Source organism: Pseudophryne corroboree, chromosome 5, assembly GCF_028390025.1.
Source record: "Pseudophryne corroboree isolate aPseCor3 chromosome 5, aPseCor3.hap2, whole genome shotgun sequence".
NCBI lineage: Eukaryota > Metazoa > Chordata > Amphibia > Anura > Myobatrachidae > Pseudophryne > Pseudophryne corroboree.
The window spans coordinates 546,108,988-546,129,954 of NC_086448.1; the positions used below are offsets into that span (position 1 = coordinate 546,108,988).

Sequence of the window (20,967 nt, forward strand, 5' to 3'; positions counted from 1 at the left end):
ATATATATATATATACTGCTCAAAAAAATAAAGGGAACACTGAAATAACATATCCCAGATCTGAATGAATGAAATATTCTTATTAAATACTTTGTTCTTTACATAGTTGAATGTGCTGACAACAAAATCACACAAAAATTATCAATGGAAATCAAATTTATTAACCCATGGAGGTCTGGATTTGGAGTCACACTCAAAATTGAAGTGGAAAAACACACTACAGGCTGATCCAACTTTGATGTAATGTCCTTAAAACAAGTCAAAATGAGGCTCAGTAGTGTGTGTGGCCTCCAAGTATTTAATAAGAGTATTTCATTCATTCAGATCTAGGATGTGTTATTTTAGTGTTCCCTTTATTTTTTTGAGCAGTATATATATATATATATATGTATATATATATACATAGACAAGATTATTGTCTATGTGTATTGGGAAGGCTGAGCCTGCAGCTCTACTTCTCTATCATGGCACAGTGAAGTTTTTAACCGACAGCATATTAAGCACTACTTTGCATTGAAGGTCCTTATATGAACAACACTACGCTGAGTGTTGTTTAAATCCAATATGACTGCAAGAGACATGGACACTGCAGACATGGCCCAGCAACTGATGGAAATGGACACACAGGATCAGTTCAGTTACACTGATTCTGAAGCAGAAGCCATTCTCTGCACAGAGAAGTTTGTGGATAACACAGGAACCCTGACCCAGGAGGAATTATTCAAAGAATGGTTTAATTTGAAAAAAAGAGAACTTGATTTCAAATACCATGCCATTACACTGTCTGATTATTATAGGGAAAAATTAATCCCACGAGGATTTAGAATCCGGAATATGCCCACGATTGGACGCTATTCAGTTCCCTTTTGCCGTAAGTGGATATCAATCCTTAATAAATGTTCCATGGACTTGATATTGGCAGTCATTGAAGAGTCTACTCGGGAACTAAACATCACTAAAGAGAAACTGACTACGTTTGAGCTCCAACATAAGGCCAACTTCACACAAGATACTAGTGAAGATTGGCTTAATAAATTAACATCACAGGTGGAACAACATAAAAATGAATTAATAAAATTTAAGAGGGAAAAATACAAAAAAAGTCCAAGTGGATTACCAAAGACATCAGGTGTATTCTTGGCTGAATACTATGAGCAACAAGCCACAAAGTAATACCTTACCAAGATATCGACGCCAATATTTTGACCGACTACAGCGGGAAGATACAAGTACATCGGCTAGTGAATCTGAGCCTCAACCATCCACCTCCACGGGCCAACACCACCCTTTAGGGGTTGCCACTCAGGTAACCAATACAGGCCCGGTAAAAGAAAAACGCGGAGGGGGAGACAAAACGCGAGGCAGAGCAAGAGGCAGACCGCCGCGCAGAAAATAGATAAGGTGTTTAACTTATCTTCCACTCCATTAACAGACCAAGAATATGATGTCCTTTCCAAAGGCCTTTCTTACATCCCCACTACCAAGTTTGACAGCTTCCAGTGGAAAGTGGACACTTATAAGCTCAATCGGACCTTGAGACTTAAGGAGCACTTCAAGGGAATACCATCATCAATTAATAACCCTACAGAAGCAGCATTACCCAGGAATTTAAAGAAGCTACAACCCAGATCCACATTTGACCCAATCAGTGCCAATCCATCAATTAGGACATTCACTAGATTGATGGATCAACTTGGCACAGTATCCCAACATGAAAAACCATATAGAAACAACATGTCCAAAGGAGAACTTGAGACAGTCAGCAAATTAAGTAAACGTACTGACATTGTCATACGTAAAGCTGACAAGGGAGGAGCGGTTGTGGTACAATCCCTTGAGGATTATGATGCTGAATGTCTACGACAACTTTCTGATACTAACACTTATGAGTTATTATCGAGTGATCCAACGATGAGTTACAAATTAGAAATAGACTCAATTTTATCGACAGCGGTTTCACAATTACATATTACTTCTGAAGTAGCCAAAGCGCTCACTGTAGAATTTCCAGTGGTACCTATTTACTATACAGTACCTAAAATACACAAAGGGTTGGAGAAGCCCCCGGGCAGACCTATCATATCTGCCCGGGGCTCCCTCTATCAACCCATATCTGTGTATTTAGATTCCCTATTAAATCCATGTGTTCAGAATTCTACAACTTATCTTAAGGATACGACAGATTTATTGTTAAAAATTCAGAGCTTGGGACCTCTCCCTCCTGGAACACTACTATGTAGTGCAGACGTTAATAGTCTGTATACATGCATTCCTCACTCTGATGGGTTAAGAGCAGTGGAATTGTTGATTACAGATAATCCACATTATAAAGGGCCCCCGGTACATTTATTTCTACAACTTCTTAATCTAGTACTTACTAGAAATTATTTCATGTATGACGCACGTTTTTACGTGCAATTGGCGGGGTGTGCGATGGGGTCGAATGTGGCCCCATCGTACGCCAACGCCTTCATGATTATGGTTGAACAACAGCTACTATTGTCTAAACCTGAAGTTATGATATATCTGCCACTATATGTGAGGTTCATTGATGACCTTCTGTTAATTTGGTTGGGAGATGAATTATCATTAATTACTTTACTAACTACCCATAACAGGACAGGACATGCAGTCCAATTCACGTATAACATCTCACCAGCGGTCATCAACTTCCTTGATGTAAAAATATCACTCCAATCTGGGAGAGTAATTACAGCAATGCACGTGAAGGAAACTGATAGGAATACTATCCTTAAACACGACAGTTTTCATCCACAAGCACTTCGAAATGGTCTCCCTTACTCGCAGATGTTGCGAGTAAGGAGAATTACTAGTGACCCAGTGGAAACCATACAAGCTATGTCTGAGATGGTGAATAAGTTCGCGGAGAGAGGGTACCCCCGCATAGAATTGGAGAAGACCAGGGACAAAGTATTAGCTATCCCTAGGGACGAAGTACTTAGAACCACTAGAGAAACAACATCAGAAACACCTTTTGTGCCTTGGGTAAATAGATATAATACTAGAAGCCAACTCACCAATAAAGTAGCAAAAAAGTTTTGGCCTATTATCAACACAGATAAAAACCTGACTTCACTAAAAGATTCACGCCTCCTTTCTTGTTATACTAGAGGCCGTAATTTGGGTGACCGCCTTGTTAAGAGGGATGTCACCACCTTAAAGAAGAAATCACAAATACATTTTTTGACACAGAGGGCAGGATGCTATCGCTGCCTAGGGTGCACCACCTGCAGGTCCCTTATTCCAGGTAGTACGTTCACTCACCCCCACTCAGGAAAAAAATATACAATCAGACATGCACTGACGTGCACTACTAAATTTGTCATATAAGTCTTAACTTGTCCATGTGGACTGAGTTATATCGGTAAAACCGAACGACAATTTAGGGAACGGATGGCAGGACATAGATCCGCCATCAGGGCAGCCATAGAGTCAGGTGATAGTGAACAACCTGTAGCGCGACATTTCGCTCAGGCTAAACATAGTATAGCCAGTTTGCGATCTAAACTGATCGATCATGTACCAGCTACCATTAGGGGTGGCAATCGAGGAAAAGCGCTTCTCCAATTGGAAAGCAGATGGATTTTCCAATTGGACACTATAGCCCCTAGGGGACTTAATGACACCTTAGGTCTGAAGTGTTTTATGTAACTCAGCAGTCGTTTATCCACCTTAAGTGTTTTGATAACAGTTTTCGTTACCATTAGTTTTTATATAGGGTTAAATAAATCCCTTATACGAAGTATTTGGTAGAACATTCATGTTTAGTGGTAACGATATCCAATATACTCACCAATGCAAAGAGACAGCTTATTATCATTATAGGTTACTGTGTGTAACATGTTTTAATCTTGTTTTTAACCGCTAATGTTTCTTGTTTGATTTTGTCTTTGTTTATGTATTAGTTACCATGGAGATAACCTGATGACGCCGGGCCGGACGGACTGGGTGGACGCACACGGATGACGTCACAGAGCGGGACGGAGCAGCGTTCGCGTTGTACGCTTGCACGGTGGCCGGTATCTGATACTGCGGCGCCCAGCTGGAACCGGTCAGGAGGTCTAATGAAGGTATGCTTAGGTATATAAATGTGGTAAGATGTGGTATTTGTTGTTATGCTATCCTGACGACGGGTGCTTACCCGAAACGTTGATGCCTTAATAAAAGTTTTTCAGCTACTTACGTGAGTAAGAAGACTCTGAGTGCCGCCATCCTGCAACTCTGTATATATATATATATATATATATATATATATATAAAATAGGATTTTAATACCTACCGATAAATCCTTTTCTCCTAGTCTGTAGAGGATGCTGGGGACTCCAAAAGGACCATGGGGTATAGACGGGATCCGCAGGAGCTTGGGCACACTAAAAAAAACTTTGACTGGGTGTGAACTAGCTCCTCCCTCTATGCCCCTCCTCCAGACCTCAGTTATAGGAACTGTGCCCAGGAGAGACGGACATATCGAGGGAAGGATTTTTGTTTAAACTAAGGGTGAGAAACATACCAGCCCACACCACAAACATACCGTACAACCGGAGTAGCAGCAAACCAGATAACAGTATGAACTAACAATAGCAACAAGCTGAATATAACTAATACACAACCCACGTGTAATCAAATATAACCAGTAATAATACAACTGCAAGTAACAGTCCGCACTGGGATGGGCGCCCAGCATCCTCTATGGACTAGGAGAAAAGGATTTACCAGTAGGTATTAAAATCCTATTTTCTCTTACGTCTTAGAGGATGCTGGGGACTCCAAAAGGACCATGGGGTCTATACCAAAGCTCCAAAACGGGCGGGAGAGTGCGGGCGACTCTGCAGCACCGATTGAGCAAACATGAGGTCCTCATCAGCCAGGGTATCAAACTTGTAAAACTTAGCAAAGGTGTTTGAACCCGACCACGTAGCTGCTCGGAAAAGCTGAAATGCCGAGACCCCTCGGGCAGCCGCCCAAGATGAGCCCACTTTTCTGGTAGAATGGGCCTTTACCGACTTCGGCAACGGTAGCCCAGCCGAAGAATGAGCTTGCTGAATCGTATTACAAATCCAGCGTGCAATAGTTTGCTTAGAAGCAGGGTTTCCAATCTTGTTGGAAGCATACAGGACAAACAAAGCCTCTGTTTTCCTGGTAAGAGCCGTTCTGGCGACGTAAATTTTCAAAGTTCTTACAACATCAAGAGACTTTGGAACTGCCACAGCATCCGTAGCCACAGGCACCACAATAGGTTGGTTAATGTGAAACGAAGAAACCACCTTCGGCAGAAATTGTTGACAAGTCCTCAATTCCACTCTATCCGAATGGAAGATCAAATAAGGACTCTTGTGAGACAAGGCCACCAACTCTGACACTCGCCTGGCAGACGCCAGAGCCAAAAGCATGACCACTTTCCAAGTGAGAAACTTTAACTCAACCTTACGCAAAGGTTCAAACCAGTGAGACATAAGGAACTGCAACACCACTTCAAGATCCCACGGCGCCACAGGCGGCACAAATGGAGGATGGATATGCAGCACTACCTTCACGAAAGTCTGAACCTCTGGAAGGACGGACAATTCTTTCTGAAAGAAAATAGATAAAGCCAAAATCTGCACTTTGATGGAACCCAATTTCAGGCCTGCATCGACGCCTGCCTGCAAAAAATGGAGAAACCGACCCAAGTGAAACTCCTCCGCAGGAGCTGCTTTGGTTTCACACCACGAAACATACTTTCTCCAAATACGGTGATAATGTTTTGCCGTAACCTCCTTCCTAGCTTTAAGGAGAGTGGGGATGACCTCCCCGGGAATACCTTTCCGAGCTAAGATTTGGCGCTCAACTTCCACGCCGTCAAACGCAGCCGCGGTAAGTCCGGAAACACGCAGGGCCCCTGCAGTAACAGGTCCTCTCTTAGAGGAAACGGCCAAGGATCTTCTACAAGCAATTCCCGAAGATCCGGATACCAGGCCCTGCGTGGCCAATCTGGAACGACGAGAATCGCCTGAAACCCTTGTTCGACGTATGATCCTCAGCACCTTTGGAATGAGAGGAAGCGGAGGGAACACATACACCGACTGAAACACCCACGGAGTCACCAGGGCGTCCACTGCACTGGCTTGGAGGTCCCGTGACCTGGAACAATACCTCGGAAGCTTCTTGTTGAGGCGAGACGCCATCATGTCTATCAGAGGAATTCCCCAACGCCTTGTCACTTCTGCAAATACCTCTTGATGAAGGGCCCATTCTCCCGGATGAAGATCGTGTCTGCTGAGGAAGTTTGCTTCCCAGTTGTCCACACCCAGGAGGAAGACTGCTGACAGGGCGCTCACGTGCTGTTCCGCCCAGCGAAGGATTCTTGTGGCCTCCGCCATAGCCGCCCTGCTCCTTGTTCCGCCTTGGCGGTTTACGTACGCCACCGCTGTTATGTTGTCCGACTGGATCAGGACAGGAAAACCCTGAAGAAGGTTCTTCACTTGCAGCAGACCGTTGTAAATGGCTTTTAACTCGAGAACATTTATGTGGAGACAAGATTCCTGGTTTGACCATTTTCCCTGGAAATTTCTTCCTTGCGTGACTGCGCCCCAGCCTCGGAGACTTGCATCTGTTATCAGCAGGACCCAGTCCTGGATTCCGAATCGGCGTCCCTCTAGAAGGTGAGAGCTTTGCAGCCACCACAGGAGAGAAATCCTGGCCCTGGAAGATAGACTTATTTTCCGGTGCATGTGCAGGTGAGACCCGGACCATTTGTTCAGTAGATCCCACTGAAACACCCGGGCATGAAACCTGCCAAACGGAATGGCTTCGTAAGCCGCAGCCATCTTCCCTAGAACCCGAGTGCATTGATGAATCGACACACTTGTCGGCCTCAGAAGCTCCCTGACCATTGTCTGGATTTCCAGAGCTTTGTCTTCTGGAAGAAACACTCTCTGTAGCTCCGTGTCTAGAATCATGCCCAGAAAAGGCAGCCGAGTGGCCGGGATCAACTGAGACTTTGGCAAATTTAGAACCCAACCGTGTTGTCGCAGAACCGACAGGGAAAGATCCACATTTCTTAACAACTGTTCCTTAGACCTCGCCTTTATCAGGAGATCGTCCACGTACGGGATAATTGTAACCCCTTGCTTGCGAAGGAGAACCATCACTTCTGCCATGACCTTGGTGAAAACCCTCGGGGCCGTGGAAAGCCCAAACGGCAACGTCTGAAATTGGTAATGACAATCCTGCACCGCAAATCTCAGGAAGGCCTGATGCGGAGGATATATCGGGACGTGTAAGTAGGCATCCTTTATGTCGACTGACGCCATAAAATCCCCCCCTTCTAGGCTGGAGATCACAGCTCGAAGAGATTCCATCTTGAACTTGAAAGTTTTCATGTATGGATTGAGAGATTTTAGGTTCAGAATCGGTCTGACCGAACCGTCCGGCTTCGGTACGACAAAGAGGCTCGAATAGAACCCTTCCCCCCGTTGGGACGGGGGAACGGGAACAATGACCCTCTGTTGACACAACTTTTGTATCGCAGCATTTACCACTTCTCTTTCCGGAAGAGAAACTGGCAAGGCCAAAATGAAAAAGCGGTGAGGGGGCATCTCCTGAAACTCCAGCCTGTACCCCTGAGACACTATGTCTAAGACCCAAGGATCCAGGGCTGATTGAACCCAGACCTGACTGAAGATCCGGAGACAGCCCCCCACCGGCCCGGACTCCCGCACGGGAGCCCCAGCGTCATGCGGTGGACTTGGTAGAGGCGGGGGAGGACTTTTGGTCCTGGGTGCCTGATCCTGCAGACGACTTCTTTCCCCTTCCTCTACCCTTTGAAGCGAGGAAGGACGAGCCTTTACCTCGTTTGTATTTATTAGGTCGAAAGGACTGCATCTGTTGATGGGGTGCCTTTTTCTGTTGTGTGGGAACATAAGGAAGAAAAGATGACTTACCCGCAGTAGCGGTAGACACCAGGTCAGCCAGGCCGTCACTGAACAAGACACTACCTTTGAAGGGGAGAGCTTCCATATTTTTCTTGGAGTCGGCATCAGCATTCCATTGATGGATCTACAGCGCCCTCCTGGCCGAGACCGCCATGGCATTGGCTTTTGATCCCAAGAGGCCAACATCCCTCACCGCATCCTTTAGGTAATCTGCAGCGTCCTTGATATAACCAAGAGTCAAAAGAATATTATCTTTATCAAGGGTATCCATATCAGAAGCTAAATTATCAGCCCATTTAGCAATAGCACTACTCACCCATACCGACGCCACAGCAGGTCTGAGCAATGCACCCGTATTAACGAAAATGGCCTTCAAAGACGTTTCCAGCTTGTGATCCACCGAATCCTTGAGAGCCGCCGTGTCAGGGGACGGAAGCGCCACCTTCTTGGACAAACTGGATAGAGCCTTGTCAACATTCGGAGACGACTCCCATTTTTCCCTGTCATCAGAGGGGAAAGGATACGCCATAAAAATTATCTTGGGAATCTGCCACCTCTTATCCGGTGACTCCCAAGCTTTTTCACAAAGTGCATTCATTTCATGAGAGGGGGGAAACTTCACCTCAGTTTTTTTCCCTTTAAATAGGCAAATCCTTGTTTCCTGAACCGCAGGTTCGTCAGAAATATGTAAAACATCTTTAATAGCCACAATCATGTACTGAATACTCTTAACTACCCTTGGTGTAAAGTAGCCTCATTAAAATCGACATCGGAATCTGAGTCCGTGTCGGCATCTGTTTCTACCATCTTGCACCTGAGCCAAAGCATCCTCCATGGATTTTCTCCATGTCTGTGTCTGAGAATCAGATTTATCCAACCTCTTAGACAACAAAGCAACATTAGCATTAAGTATGCTCAACATAGCAACCCAATCAGTAGTCGACTGTGTCGACAGAGCCATTTCCAGCTCCTTTTCTGCGCAACTAGTAACTTCTTCCGGGGAGGAACACTCAGCCTCAGACATGCCGACACGAAGTACCGACACCCAACACACACACTGGCCAATAAAGGGGACAGCCTACAGGGAAGCCCAGAGAGAGAAACACAGAGGAAGTATGCCAGCTCACACCCCAGCGCCCATATATTACACCACACTAATATATGTCAGCAGCGCTGTACCAATAATAAGAAAAGCACCAAAAAATGTGTGCCCCCCTTCCCTCCCGTTTTGCTCCCTTTTACGTGTGAGGAGCCTAGAGGTCCGGGCCAGCGTTCTCTGCAGCGGCTATGGAGAGAAGAAAATGGCGCTGGTGAGCTGTGCGGCTAAGCCCCGCCCCTTCCCGGCGTGCTTCAGTCCCGCCTGAATTTAAATTTTTTATACTGGCGGGGGTCTGCTATACGGTGCCCGGGCACCGAATAATGTCTTTTACCAGTCTAAAACACTTCAGTAACTGCTGCCCAGGGCACCCCCCCCCCCCCAGCGCCCTGCACCCTGTGAGTGCCGTTCATGGTATGTGTGGGAGCATGGAGCGCAGCGCTACCGCTGCGCTGTACCTCCATTACTGAAGTCTTCTGCCATCTGAAGTCTTCGGTTCTTCTAATACTCACCCGGCTTCTGTCTTCTGTGAGGGGGATGACGGCGCGGCTCCGGGAACAAGCAGCTAGGCGAACCAAGTGATCGAACCCTCTGGAGCTAATGGTGTCCAGTAGCCTAAGAAGCAGAGCCCTTAACTAAGCAGAAGTAGGTCTGACTACTCTCCCCTCAGTCCCTCGATGCAGGGAGCCTGTAGCCAGCAGGTATCCCTGAAAATAAAAAACCTAACAAAAGTCTTTTTCCAGAGAAACTCAGTAGAGCTCCCCTAGTGTGTGTCCAGTCACTCCTGGGCACAAAGTCTAACTGAGGTCTGGAGGAGTGGCATAGAGGGAGGAGCCAGTTCACACCCAGTCAAAGTCTTTTTAGTGTGCCCAAGCTCCTGCGGATCCCGTCTATACCCCATGGTCCTTTTGGAGTCCCCAGCATCCTCTAGGACATAAGAGAAATATATATATATATATATATATATATATATGTGAAATCATTTTTTTCTCTGAGTCCATTTGGGGACACTGGAAACAATTAAATATAGAGGCTGAACTAGAGCTTGGGCTCTTTAAATTTGTCTACAAGACTTTGAGTTCATACCCAACTTTACCCCTGTATCCTGCTGGGACATTCAGTAATTATTTATCAAAACCACAAGACAGACCTGGTTCTCCCAACAAACAAGAGGAAACACTAACCTTTGCATAAAAAACAGCAATAAACAAAGAAGAGCAGCATAATGGGCAAGCATTCAGTGCCCACTACCTCCCAACAAGGCAGAAAATGTTCAGAAGTTGCAGTGCACAGCACCTTTTGTCCAAACCTGGCAATCTGTGAACTTGCGTACCAAACATTAGGAAGTAGCTATCATAGCTGCTCATTCGAGACCCAGTGCCATGTTGCACAGCTCCCTTGATCATCCATACTGCATACTTCACCCACCCTTTGGAAACTGATTCTCAAAGCCCATCCATATTGTACAGAGAGCCCTTTTTCCAGAGACTTACATTGGTCTAAGGCCAGAATAACAATGTCCTGATTAAGGTGGAACCTGGAGACTACTTTTGGCTGGAAGGAAGGTTTAGTCCAAAGAATAGCTTTGTCATCATGAGAGATGAGAAACAGAGAATTACAGCACAGAGTCACCAGATTTATAAACTCTTCTAGCAGAGGAGATAGCCAAAAGATTCCAGTTGGAATCGTTATCCGGACACAATATATAACCTCAGTGGCATAGACATCAGCCACCTCACCTACCACCTGAGAGAAAACTCAGAGTCTGGTGGCCCCAGGACTGAAGAATTGCTGGAATCTAATGCTTCCGCAGCGTTCAAGTGTAGACAGATTCTGTGTCCTTTCCATGGAAGATGAAACCTAAACCAGACTTTGCCAGGCACTATATGGAGATACAGAGGGGGAGTATGGACAGTAGTCTTTAGGAAGCGTGTGTTGCCCACCAAGGACAGAAAACGAGAAGGTCCTATTAGGCTACGCGGTATATAGAGATGAGGAGCTTCAACTTTGCAGCCGATATTAAAGTACCCAGAATCCAGTATAGCCTCTAAATCCCAGTGTTTCTTGTAACCACAAGAAGATGAAATAGCAATGTGGTATTGCACATAGCAACCCATTACTTTTGGTAATTTTGCAGCTGCAATCTAGAAAGACCTAAATGGGTTTACAAAGATGGGAGTTCTATTTAAGATGGGATGTTGCCCATAGCAACCAATCAGATTCTACTTCATTTATCTATCACCTTCTAGAAGTTTATACCTGTAATTGGATTGTTTGATATGGGCAACATCCCATTTTAAATAGAACTCCCATTTTAGTAAATTTACCCCATAGTATCACTGCTATTGATAATCTCACATTGCTCCTGCAGATTTTCAGAAAATAAGATTTTACTCACCGGTAAATCTATTTCTCGTAGTCCGTAGTGGATGCTGGGGACTCCGTAAGGACCATGGGGAATAGACGGGCTCCGCAGGAGACTGGGCACTCTAAAGAAAGATTTAGTACTATCTGGTGTGCACTGGCTCCTCCCTCTATGCCCCTCCTCCAGACCTCAGTTAAGGAAACTGTGCCCGGAAGAGCTGACATTTAAGGAAAGGATTTTGGAATCCCGGGTAAGACTCATACCAGCCACACCAATCACACCGTATAACTTGTGATACACTTATCCAGTCAACAGTATTAACAACAACAGGGCATCAACAATAGATGCCAACATAACCCATTATTAAGCAATAACTATATACACGTATTGCAGAAAGTCCGCACTAGGGACGGGCGCCCAGCATCCACTATGGACTACGAGAAATAGATTTACCGGTGAGTAAAATCTTATTTTCTCTAACGTCCTAGTGGATACTGGGGACTCCGTAAGGACCATGGGGATTATACCAAAGCTCCCAAACGGGCGGGAGAGTGCGGATGACTCTGCAGCACCGAATGGGCAAACTCAAGGTCCTCCTCAGCCAGGGTATCAAACTTGTAGAATTTTGCAAATGTGTTTGAACCCGACCAAGTAGCAGCTCGGCAAAGCTGTAAAGCCGAGACCCCTCGGGCAGCCGCCCAAGAAGAGCCCACTTTCCTTGTGGAATGGGCTTTCACTGATTTTGGATGCGGCAATCCAGCCGCAGAATGAGCCTGCTGAATCGTGTTACAGATCCAGCGGGCAACGGTTTGCTTTGAAGCAGGAGCACCCAACTTGTTGGGGGCATACAGGATAAACAGCGAGTCAGTTTTCCTGACTCCAGTCGTTCTGGCTACATAAATCTTCAAAGCCCTGACTACATCTAGTAACCTGGAATCCTCCAAGTCACGAGTAGCCGCAGGCACTACAATAGGTTGGTTCAAATGAAAAGATGACACCACCTTTGGCAGAAATTGGGGACGAGTTCGCAATTCTGCCCTGTCCATATGAAAAACCAGATAGGGGCTTTTACATGACAAAGCCGCCAATTCTGACACACGCCTAGCCGAAGCTAAGGCCAATAGCATGACCACCTTCCACGTGAGATACTTTAGCTCCACGGTCTTAAGTGGTTTAAACCAGTGGGATTTCAGGAAACCCAACACCACGTTGAGATCCCAAGGTGCCACTGGTGGCACAAAAGGGGGCTGAATATGCAGCACTCCCTTTACAAACGTCTGAACTTCAGGAAGAGACGCCAGTTCCTTTTGAAAGAAAATGGATAGGGCCGAAATCTGGACCTTTATGGATCCCAACTTCAAGCCCATAGTCACTCCAGACTGTAGAAAGTGCAGAAATCTGCCCAGTTGGAATTCCTCTGTAGGGGCCTTCCTGGCCTCACACCAAGCAACATATTTTCGCCATATGCGGTGATAATGCTTTGCTGTCACGTCCTTCCTAGCCTTTATCAGCGTAGGAATAACTTCCTCCGGAATGCCTTTTTCCGCTAGGATCCGGCTTTCAACCGCCATGCCGTCAAACGCAGCAAGTCTTGGAACAGGCAGGGCCCCTGTTGCAACAGGTCCTGTCTGAGAGGCAGAGGCCATGGGTCCTCTGTGAGCATTTCTTGCCGTTCCGGGTACCAAGACCTTCTTGGCCAATCCGGAACAATGAGTATTGTTCTCACTCCTCTTCTTCTTACGATTCTCAGCACCTTGGGTATGAGAGGAAGAGGAGGAAACACATAGACCGACTGGAACACCCACGGTGTTACCAGGGCGTCCACAGCTATCGCCTGAGGGTCTCTTGACCTGGCGCAATACCGTTGTAGCTTTTTGTTGAGACGGGACGCCATCATGTCTACCTGTGGCAGGTCCCATCGATTTGTAATCTGAATGAAGACTTCGTGATGAAGTCCCCACTCTCCCGGGTGAAGGTTGTGCCTACTGAGGAAGTCTGCTTCCCAGTTGTCCACCCCCGGAATGAACACTGCTGACAGCGCTTGCACGTGATTCTCCGCCCACCGAAGAATCCTGGTGGCTTCCGCCATCGCGACTCTGCTTCTTGTGCCGCCCTGGCGGTTTACATGAGCCACCGCGGTGATGTTGTCTGACTGAATCAGCACCGGTTGGTTGCGAAGCAGGGGCTCCGCTTGACTCAGGGCGTTGACTATGGCCCTTAGTTCCAGGATATGTATGTGCAGACAAGCCTCCTGACTTGACCACAACCCTTGGAAGTTTCTTCCCTGAGTGACTGCCCCCCACCCTCGGATGCTCGCATCCGTGGTCACCAGGACCCAGTCCTCTATGCCGAACCTGCGGCCCTCGAGAAAGTGAGCACTCTGTAGCCACCACAGAAGAGACACCCCGGCCCTGGGGGACAGGGTGATCAGCCGATGCATCTGAAGATGCGATCCGAACCATTTGTCCAACAGATCCCATTGAAAGATCCTCGCATGGAACCTGCCGAAGGGAATGGCTTCGTACGATGCCACCATCTTTCCCAGGACTCGCGTGCAGTGATGCACTGACACCTGTTTCGGTTTTAAGAGGTCTCTGACTAGAGTCACAAGCTCTTGAGCCTTCTCCGTCGGGAGAAACACCTTCTTCTGGTCTGTGTCCAGAATCATGCCCAGAAAGGGCAGACGCGTCGTAGGAATCAGCTGCGACTTTGGGATATTCAGAATCCAGCCATGCTGTTGCAACACTTCCTGAGAGTGTGCTACGCTGATCTGCAACTGCTCCCTGGACCTCGCCTTTATGAGGAGATCGTCCAAGTATGGGATAACTGTGACTCCTTGCTTTCTCAGGATCACCATCATTTCTGCCATTACCTTGGTAAATATTCTCGGTGCCGTGGAGAGCCCAAACGGCAACGTCTGGAATTGGTAATGATAGTCCTGTACCACAAATCTGAGGTACTCCTGATGAGGCGGATAAATGGGGACATGCAAGTAAGCATCCTTGATGTCCAGAGACACCATAAAATCCCCCTCTTCCAGGCTTGCAATGACCGCTCTGAGCGATTCCATTTTGAACTTGAATCTTTTCAGATAAATGTTCAGGGACTTTAAATTTAATATAGGTCTGACCGAACCGTCCGGTTTCGGTACCACAAACATTGTGGAATAGTATCCCTATCCCTGTTGAAGAAGGGGAACCTTTACCACCACCTGCTGGAGAAATAGCTTGTGAATTGCCGCTACCACTACTTCCCTTTCTATGGGGGAAGCTGGCAGGGCCGATTTTAGGTAACGTTGAGGGGGCATCACCTCGAAATCCAGCTTGTATCCCTGAGACACAATCTGTATGGCCCAGGGATCCACCTGTGAGCGAACCCACTGGTGGCTGAAATGTCGGAGACGCTCCCCTACCGCTCCTGGCTCCACCCGTGGAGCCCCAGCGTCATGCGGTGGATTTAGTGGAAGCCGGGGAGGACTTCTGTTCCTGGGAACTAGCTGTAAGGTGCGGCTTTTTTCCTCTACCCCTGCCTCTAGCAAGAAAGGAAGCACCTCTGACCTTCTTGCTTCTTTGTGCGCGAAAGGACTGCATTTGGTAATACGGTGCTTTCTTAGGTTGTGAGGGAATATATGGCAAAAAGTTTGACTTCCCAGCAGTAGCTGTGGAAACCAGGTCCGAGAGACCGTCCCCAAACAATTCCTCACCCTTGTAAGGTAACACCTCCATGTGTTTTTTGGAGTCGGCATCACCTGTCCACTGCCGAGTCCACAGGACCCTCCTGGCAGAAATTGACATTGCATTAATTCTAGAGCCCAGTAGGCAAATGTCGCTCTGGGCATCCCTCATATATAGGACAGGGTCTTTTATATGCCCCAGGGTCAGCATAATGGTATCCCTGTCCAAGGTATCCATTTCCTCAGACAGATTATCTGTCCACGCTGCTACAGCACTACACATCCACGCCGACGCAATTACCGGCCTCAGTAGAGTCCCTGAATGTGTATAAACAGATTTCAGGATACTTTACTGCTTTCTATCTGCAGGATCCTTTAGGGTGGCCGTATCCTGCGACGGCAGGGCCACCTTCTTAGATAAGCGTGTGAGAGCTTTATCTACCCTAGGGGAGGATTCCCAGCGCACCCTGTCCTCTGGCGGGAAAGGGTACGCCATAAGTAACCTTTTGGAAATCAGGACTTTCTTATCTGGGGAATCCCACGCTCTTTCACATAACTCATTTAACTCATGTGAAGGGGGAAAAGTCACCTCTTGCTTTTTCTCCCCATACATATAAACCCTCTTGTCAGGGACAGGGTTTACCTCTGATATGTGTAAAACATCCTTCATCGCTATAATCATGTAACGTATAGCTTTTGTCATTTTCGGTTGCAATTTTGCATCATCGTCGTCGACACTGGAGTCAAAATCCGTGTCGACATCTGTGTCAACCATTTTGGATAGTGGGCGCTTTTGAGACCCTGAGGGCCTCTGCGCTGTAGGATCAGGCATGGGTTGAGACCCTGACTGGCCCGAGGTATCAGCTTTATCCAACCTTTTATGTAAGGATTTTACATTATCATTAAACACCTTCCACATATCCATCCAATCAGGTGTCGGCCCCGTCGGCGGCGACACGTCAGTCAACTGCACTTGCTCTGCCTCCACATAGCCCTCTTCGTCAAACATGTCGACACACGCGTACCGACACACCACAAACACAGGGGAAGCTCTAAATGAGGACAGGACCCCCACAAGGCCTTTTGGAGAGACAGAGAGAGAGTATGCCAGCACACACCCCAGCGCTATATAACTCAGGGATTACACAGTAACTTAGTGTTTACCCAGTAGCTGCTGTATTATGATTAATGCGCCTAAATTTATGTGCCCCCCCCTCTCTTTTTTACCCTTCTACCGTGATTCTGCAGGGGAGAGCCTGGGGAGCTTCCTCTCAGCGGAGCTGTGGAAGGAAAATGGCGCTGGTGAGTGCTGAGGAAGAAGGCCCCGCCCCCTCAGCGGCGGGCTTCTGTCCCGCGATTTTTTGTAAAATAAATGGCGGGGGCTCATACATATAACAGTGTCCCACTGTCTATATGCAGCTTTCGCCAGGAGGTATCAATTGCTGCCCAGGGCGCCCCCCCCTGCGCCCTGCACCCTACAGTGACCGGAGTGTGTGGGTTAGTGTGGGCGCAATGGCGCACAGCTGCAGTGCTGTGCGCTACCTCATGTGAAGACAGGAGTCTTCTGCCGCCGATTTCGATGTCTTCTCCGCTTCTGCCGGCTTCTGTCTTCTGGCTCTGCGAGGGGGACGGCGGCGCGGCTCCGGGAACGGACGACAAGGTCAGGTCCTGTGTTCAATCCCTCTGGAGCTAATGGTGTCCAGTAGCCTAAGAAGCGCAACCTAGCCGCAGTTAGTAGGGCTGCTTCTCTCCCCTCAGTCCCACGTAGCAGAGAGTCTGTTGCCAGCAGAAGCTCTCTGAAAATAAAAAAACCTAACTAAAATACTTTCTTATTAGCAAGCTCAGGAGAGCTCACTAAAAGCACCCAGCTCTGTCCGGGCACAGATTCTAACTGAGGTCTGGAGGAGGGGCATAGAGGGAGGAGCCAGTGCACACCAGATAGTACTAAATCTTTCTTTAGAGTGCCCAGTCTCCTGCGGAGCCCGTCTATTCCCCATGGTCCTTACGGAGTCCCCAGCATCCACTAGGACGTTATAGAAATGTAATTAAGCAGAGTAATATACTTATTTTAAACATACAACAAAAAGTGCCTACATCATCTGCACCACTCTCCTCTTTGCACTGCTTTAATACATGAGCCATATCTCTCAGGGCACACAGATTATACTCACACGACATGTCAGTTTTTTTGGCCGGTAGATTATTTCCCCACTATTTTCTATGATTTCAAAGCTACCACTTTCACTAGAATTCTCTGATGAGTCATCACCAACTGAACACTCAGGAACCACACCCGTTATCCGCATCACCTCGATGTGAAGTCGTCCTGCAACCTATACATGACAAAGAAGAGAACAGAGACAATGTAATTAGTGCAGTATCTGTTCATACAACAGTTTATTATACCATGATTATTTCTAAATGTCATGAATGTAAATCCACTGCAAGTACAAAATTACCTCGGTATAGAAATATGGGGGTAATTCAGACCTGATCGCTCCTGAGAATTTGCAGAGGGTTGCGATCAGATAGTCGCAGCCCAGACACAGTGAAAATCCACCCCGTGCAAGTCTGCGTATGCCTTGCGAAAATCTCTGCAAACGCCGGTCAGCTGCAAATCCATTAGTAACTCACCATCTAATGATTTTTCCAGTCTGTGGTGTCTGTGAGTAGCCCAGGACCTATTCCTACAGTGCGATAGAAACTGGCTGAGCGGGGCAGGAGCCGACGTCACACACCCTCCCTGAAAACGCTTGGGAACGCCTGCGTTTTCCCTGACACTCCCAGAAAACGGCCAGTTACCACCCACAAACGCTGGCTTCCTGTCAATCAACTTGCGCACATCTAGCGATCAAACAAGTCGCTCGATTTTTTTGCACTTTGGCCTCGTGCATGGACACTACGATCCGTACACATACGCAGTCGATCAATAATCAACCGCATTGCGAATTCGCACAACAGCGATCAGGTCTCAATCGGACCCTATGACTGGAGTGAGATTGGTGCTGTAAATAACATTTTAAAAAAATAGGAAAAAAAACACCAGCTACCTGTAAGTAATAGTTAATATTTTTTAACCTATGCACTGCAAAGGCCTCCATGCTCAGCACCATGCTGCATATGTGGTATTGTGTTAGAATAATTTCTGTGTGATCAGGGGTACCTTCGGTGTGACATGCAAGGTTTATAAACTGGAAGATTAAAATGAGAACTCTCAAAGATGTACACAAGAGAAGTACCTAGTATTAAGTCCAAAAGAAGTACCTAGTGTTAGTATACATAGCTATATGTAAAATAACCTAGTACCAGAACCTGTCTCTGTAATAACCATAGATAACAGCAAGTCTATAGCAGTTCTGGACTTTCCTTGATGTCCATGAACACCATGCTTATGTTGACCATCTCAAGTACTCCATCTTGAACCTGCCCACCTGCTATTGAACAGTTAGAGATTTTAGGTACAGAGAAGGCTGAAAGTAATCTGGTTTCTAGACAAGAGAGTGATATAAGCAAAGACACAATCTTTACTGGTGTTTGGTCTGGGGGCATTGCCAGGGAGAAAGGAACTCTTTCCCTCTGTAGCCAGGGACAATCTTATCCAGATCAGAACAAAGCAAGACCTCTCAAGTTTAGAAGGGACTTCAGAGTCCTCTTGCCTCCTAAGTCTGAAGCCAGCGAGCAAACCATAACACCACTGCAGAGGTGGAATCCTACCTCCACTGAGCCCTACTTCAATGGTAGCTTTCGAAGATATTCTGATGCCTCATAGATATGTTCCACCAAAGTCTGAGTATTCCAACCATCTGCCCATTGATTGGACCACATCTCCATAGCCTTATTGAGCCAAGCTGAATCTATGCCATGTTAAGGGAGGCCTTTGCACTCATGTAAATGGACTTAATTGTGGCTTTTATCTTCCTATACATGCTATCCCTTAAAGTTGAAGCACTTCGAATGGTGGTGGCCTTAAATAGGCCAGTTTTAGGAGCATCCACCTTAGCTTCACTGCATTCTTGCTTCCTGCAAAGACCTGAAATCTGCAATCAAACCCATGCAATGTTTCACATCATCCACTATTTGAACCTGCTCTTGACCATCTGCAAGTATATTCTGGAGTATATTCTGGAGTATATTCTTGCGTGACCCAGCCTGTATGTATTCGTAAGTGGGCAATTATGTCCCTACAATACTCAGGTGTGGGTTATTAGATATCAAAATACAAAAAGATACAAAAAGGTCTACAGCAATAGGTCAACCACAAATGGTCAACATGGAACATGTGGACATGGTGAAAAGGTTGACATGTAATAGGTAGACAGTAGAAAAGGTCAACAGGGTCAAAAGGTCGACATGACATTTTGTAATATTTTTTTGTGCGTGTTTTGTCACTATTCTGCAACAGAAAAAAAAAAGCTACATTAGTGTACCACGTCTCCTCGCATGGCTTCCGGCAAGGTTACTATTCCCAATCATAGTCCACTTGGATGGTAAATCATGAATAAAAAAATAAAATAAAGAATTGTCAACCATTGTCATGTCAACCATTTGAACCTGTCGACCTTTTGTACTTTCTACTCTTTACATGTTGACCTTTTGAACATGTCAACCTAATGCATATCGGCCATTAGTGGATCGGATACCACTATATTCTATGTTAGAATACCCTTCCCTCTTCAGTCCCATCTCTCCATGCGCAGGCTGGTGTAATTGCCTGAACCATGCAAACTTCCATAGACGCATATGTGTGCATCCATTTTCTGAGCATTCAGAGAGACTCCACGCAAACTGGTGAACTACGCTACATAAGCCCATCTGCATGTACACTTTTTATTATATGTATTTGAGTTTAAGAAATCTTTCATAGTTCACAAACTCTTCCCCATAATTAAAACTCCAGTCAAACACTAATAAAATATAAAGATGAAAGCTTATTCTTACCTCCCCCTGCTGGCTGATGATAGGCACTGCATACTGAAGTTTAACATCATAAAATAGACACTCTAGGAAAACATTTGCCACTCCAATAAGGTTGTGATTTTCTTGAGCTTCATAAAATGGATCCCCTTTCCTATAAATAAGTCTTTTATTCTGCAAAAGATGACATGGAATGAACAATGGCATATTAATGTATATCATTTTTAGAAAATAGTGTATTATATGTCATCACTGTAACAATTTAGTTACTAACATTACGTGGTAATTTGATTTATGAAACTCCATTACATAATTGAAAGTTACAGAACTTTCTGTTTTAAAATAAGAATTTACTCACCGGTAATTCTATTTCTCGTAGTCCGTAGTGGATGCTGGGGACTCCGTAAGGACCATGGGGAATAGACGGCTCCGCAGGAGACTGGGCACATCTAAAGAAAGATTTAGGTCTATCTGGTGTGCACTGGCTCCTCCCCCTATGACCCTCCTCCAAGCCTCAGTTAGGACACTGTGCCCGGAAGAGCTGACACAATAAGGAAGGATTTTGAATCCCGGGTAAGACTCATACCAGCCACACCAATCACACCATATAACTCGTGATAGGAAACCCGGTTAACAGTATGATAACAACGGAGCCACTGAACAGATGGCTCGCAATAACAACCCGATTTGTGTAACAATAGCTATTTACAAGTATTGCAGACAATCCGCACTTGGGATGGGCGCCCAGCATCCACTACGGACTATGAGAAATAAAATTACCGGTGAGTAAATTCTTATTTTCTCTGACGTCCTAGTGGATGCTGGGGACTCCGTAAGGACCATGGGGATTATACCAAAGCTCCCAAACGGGCGGGAGAGTGCGGACGACTCTGCAACACCGAATGAGAGAACTCCAGGTCCTACTCAGCCAGGGTATCAAATTTGTAGAATTTTGCAAACGTGTTTGCCCCTGACCAAGTAGCAG

General features: G+C 46.3%; 1 protein-coding gene and 1 long non-coding RNA gene across 6 annotated transcripts in view; one reads left to right on the top strand and one right to left on the bottom strand.

The window, feature by feature from the left end:
* The window catches only part of KIF13A (kinesin family member 13A), a 477,346-nt gene that overhangs the window by 140,504 nt on the left and 315,875 nt on the right, over positions 1–20,967 (bottom strand). For all 4 annotated transcript variants that reach the window (XM_063923222.1, XM_063923220.1, XM_063923221.1 and 1 more), the window contains exons 20-21: positions 20,007–20,156; positions 17,240–17,401 (exon numbers count right to left, since the gene is read on the bottom strand). In XM_063923222.1, the coding sequence (XP_063779292.1) occupies positions 17,240–17,401; positions 20,007–20,156 (312 nt within the window). The remainder of the gene's footprint in view (positions 1–17,239; positions 17,402–20,006; positions 20,157–20,967) is intronic.
* Positions 1–20,967, top strand: part of LOC134928018 (uncharacterized) — a 95,440-nt gene that overhangs the window by 6,424 nt on the left and 68,049 nt on the right. For both annotated transcript variants that reach the window (XR_010177808.1, XR_010177809.1), the window contains exon 2: positions 3,927–4,091. This is a non-coding gene — a long non-coding RNA (uncharacterized LOC134928018). The remainder of the gene's footprint in view (positions 1–3,926; positions 4,092–20,967) is intronic.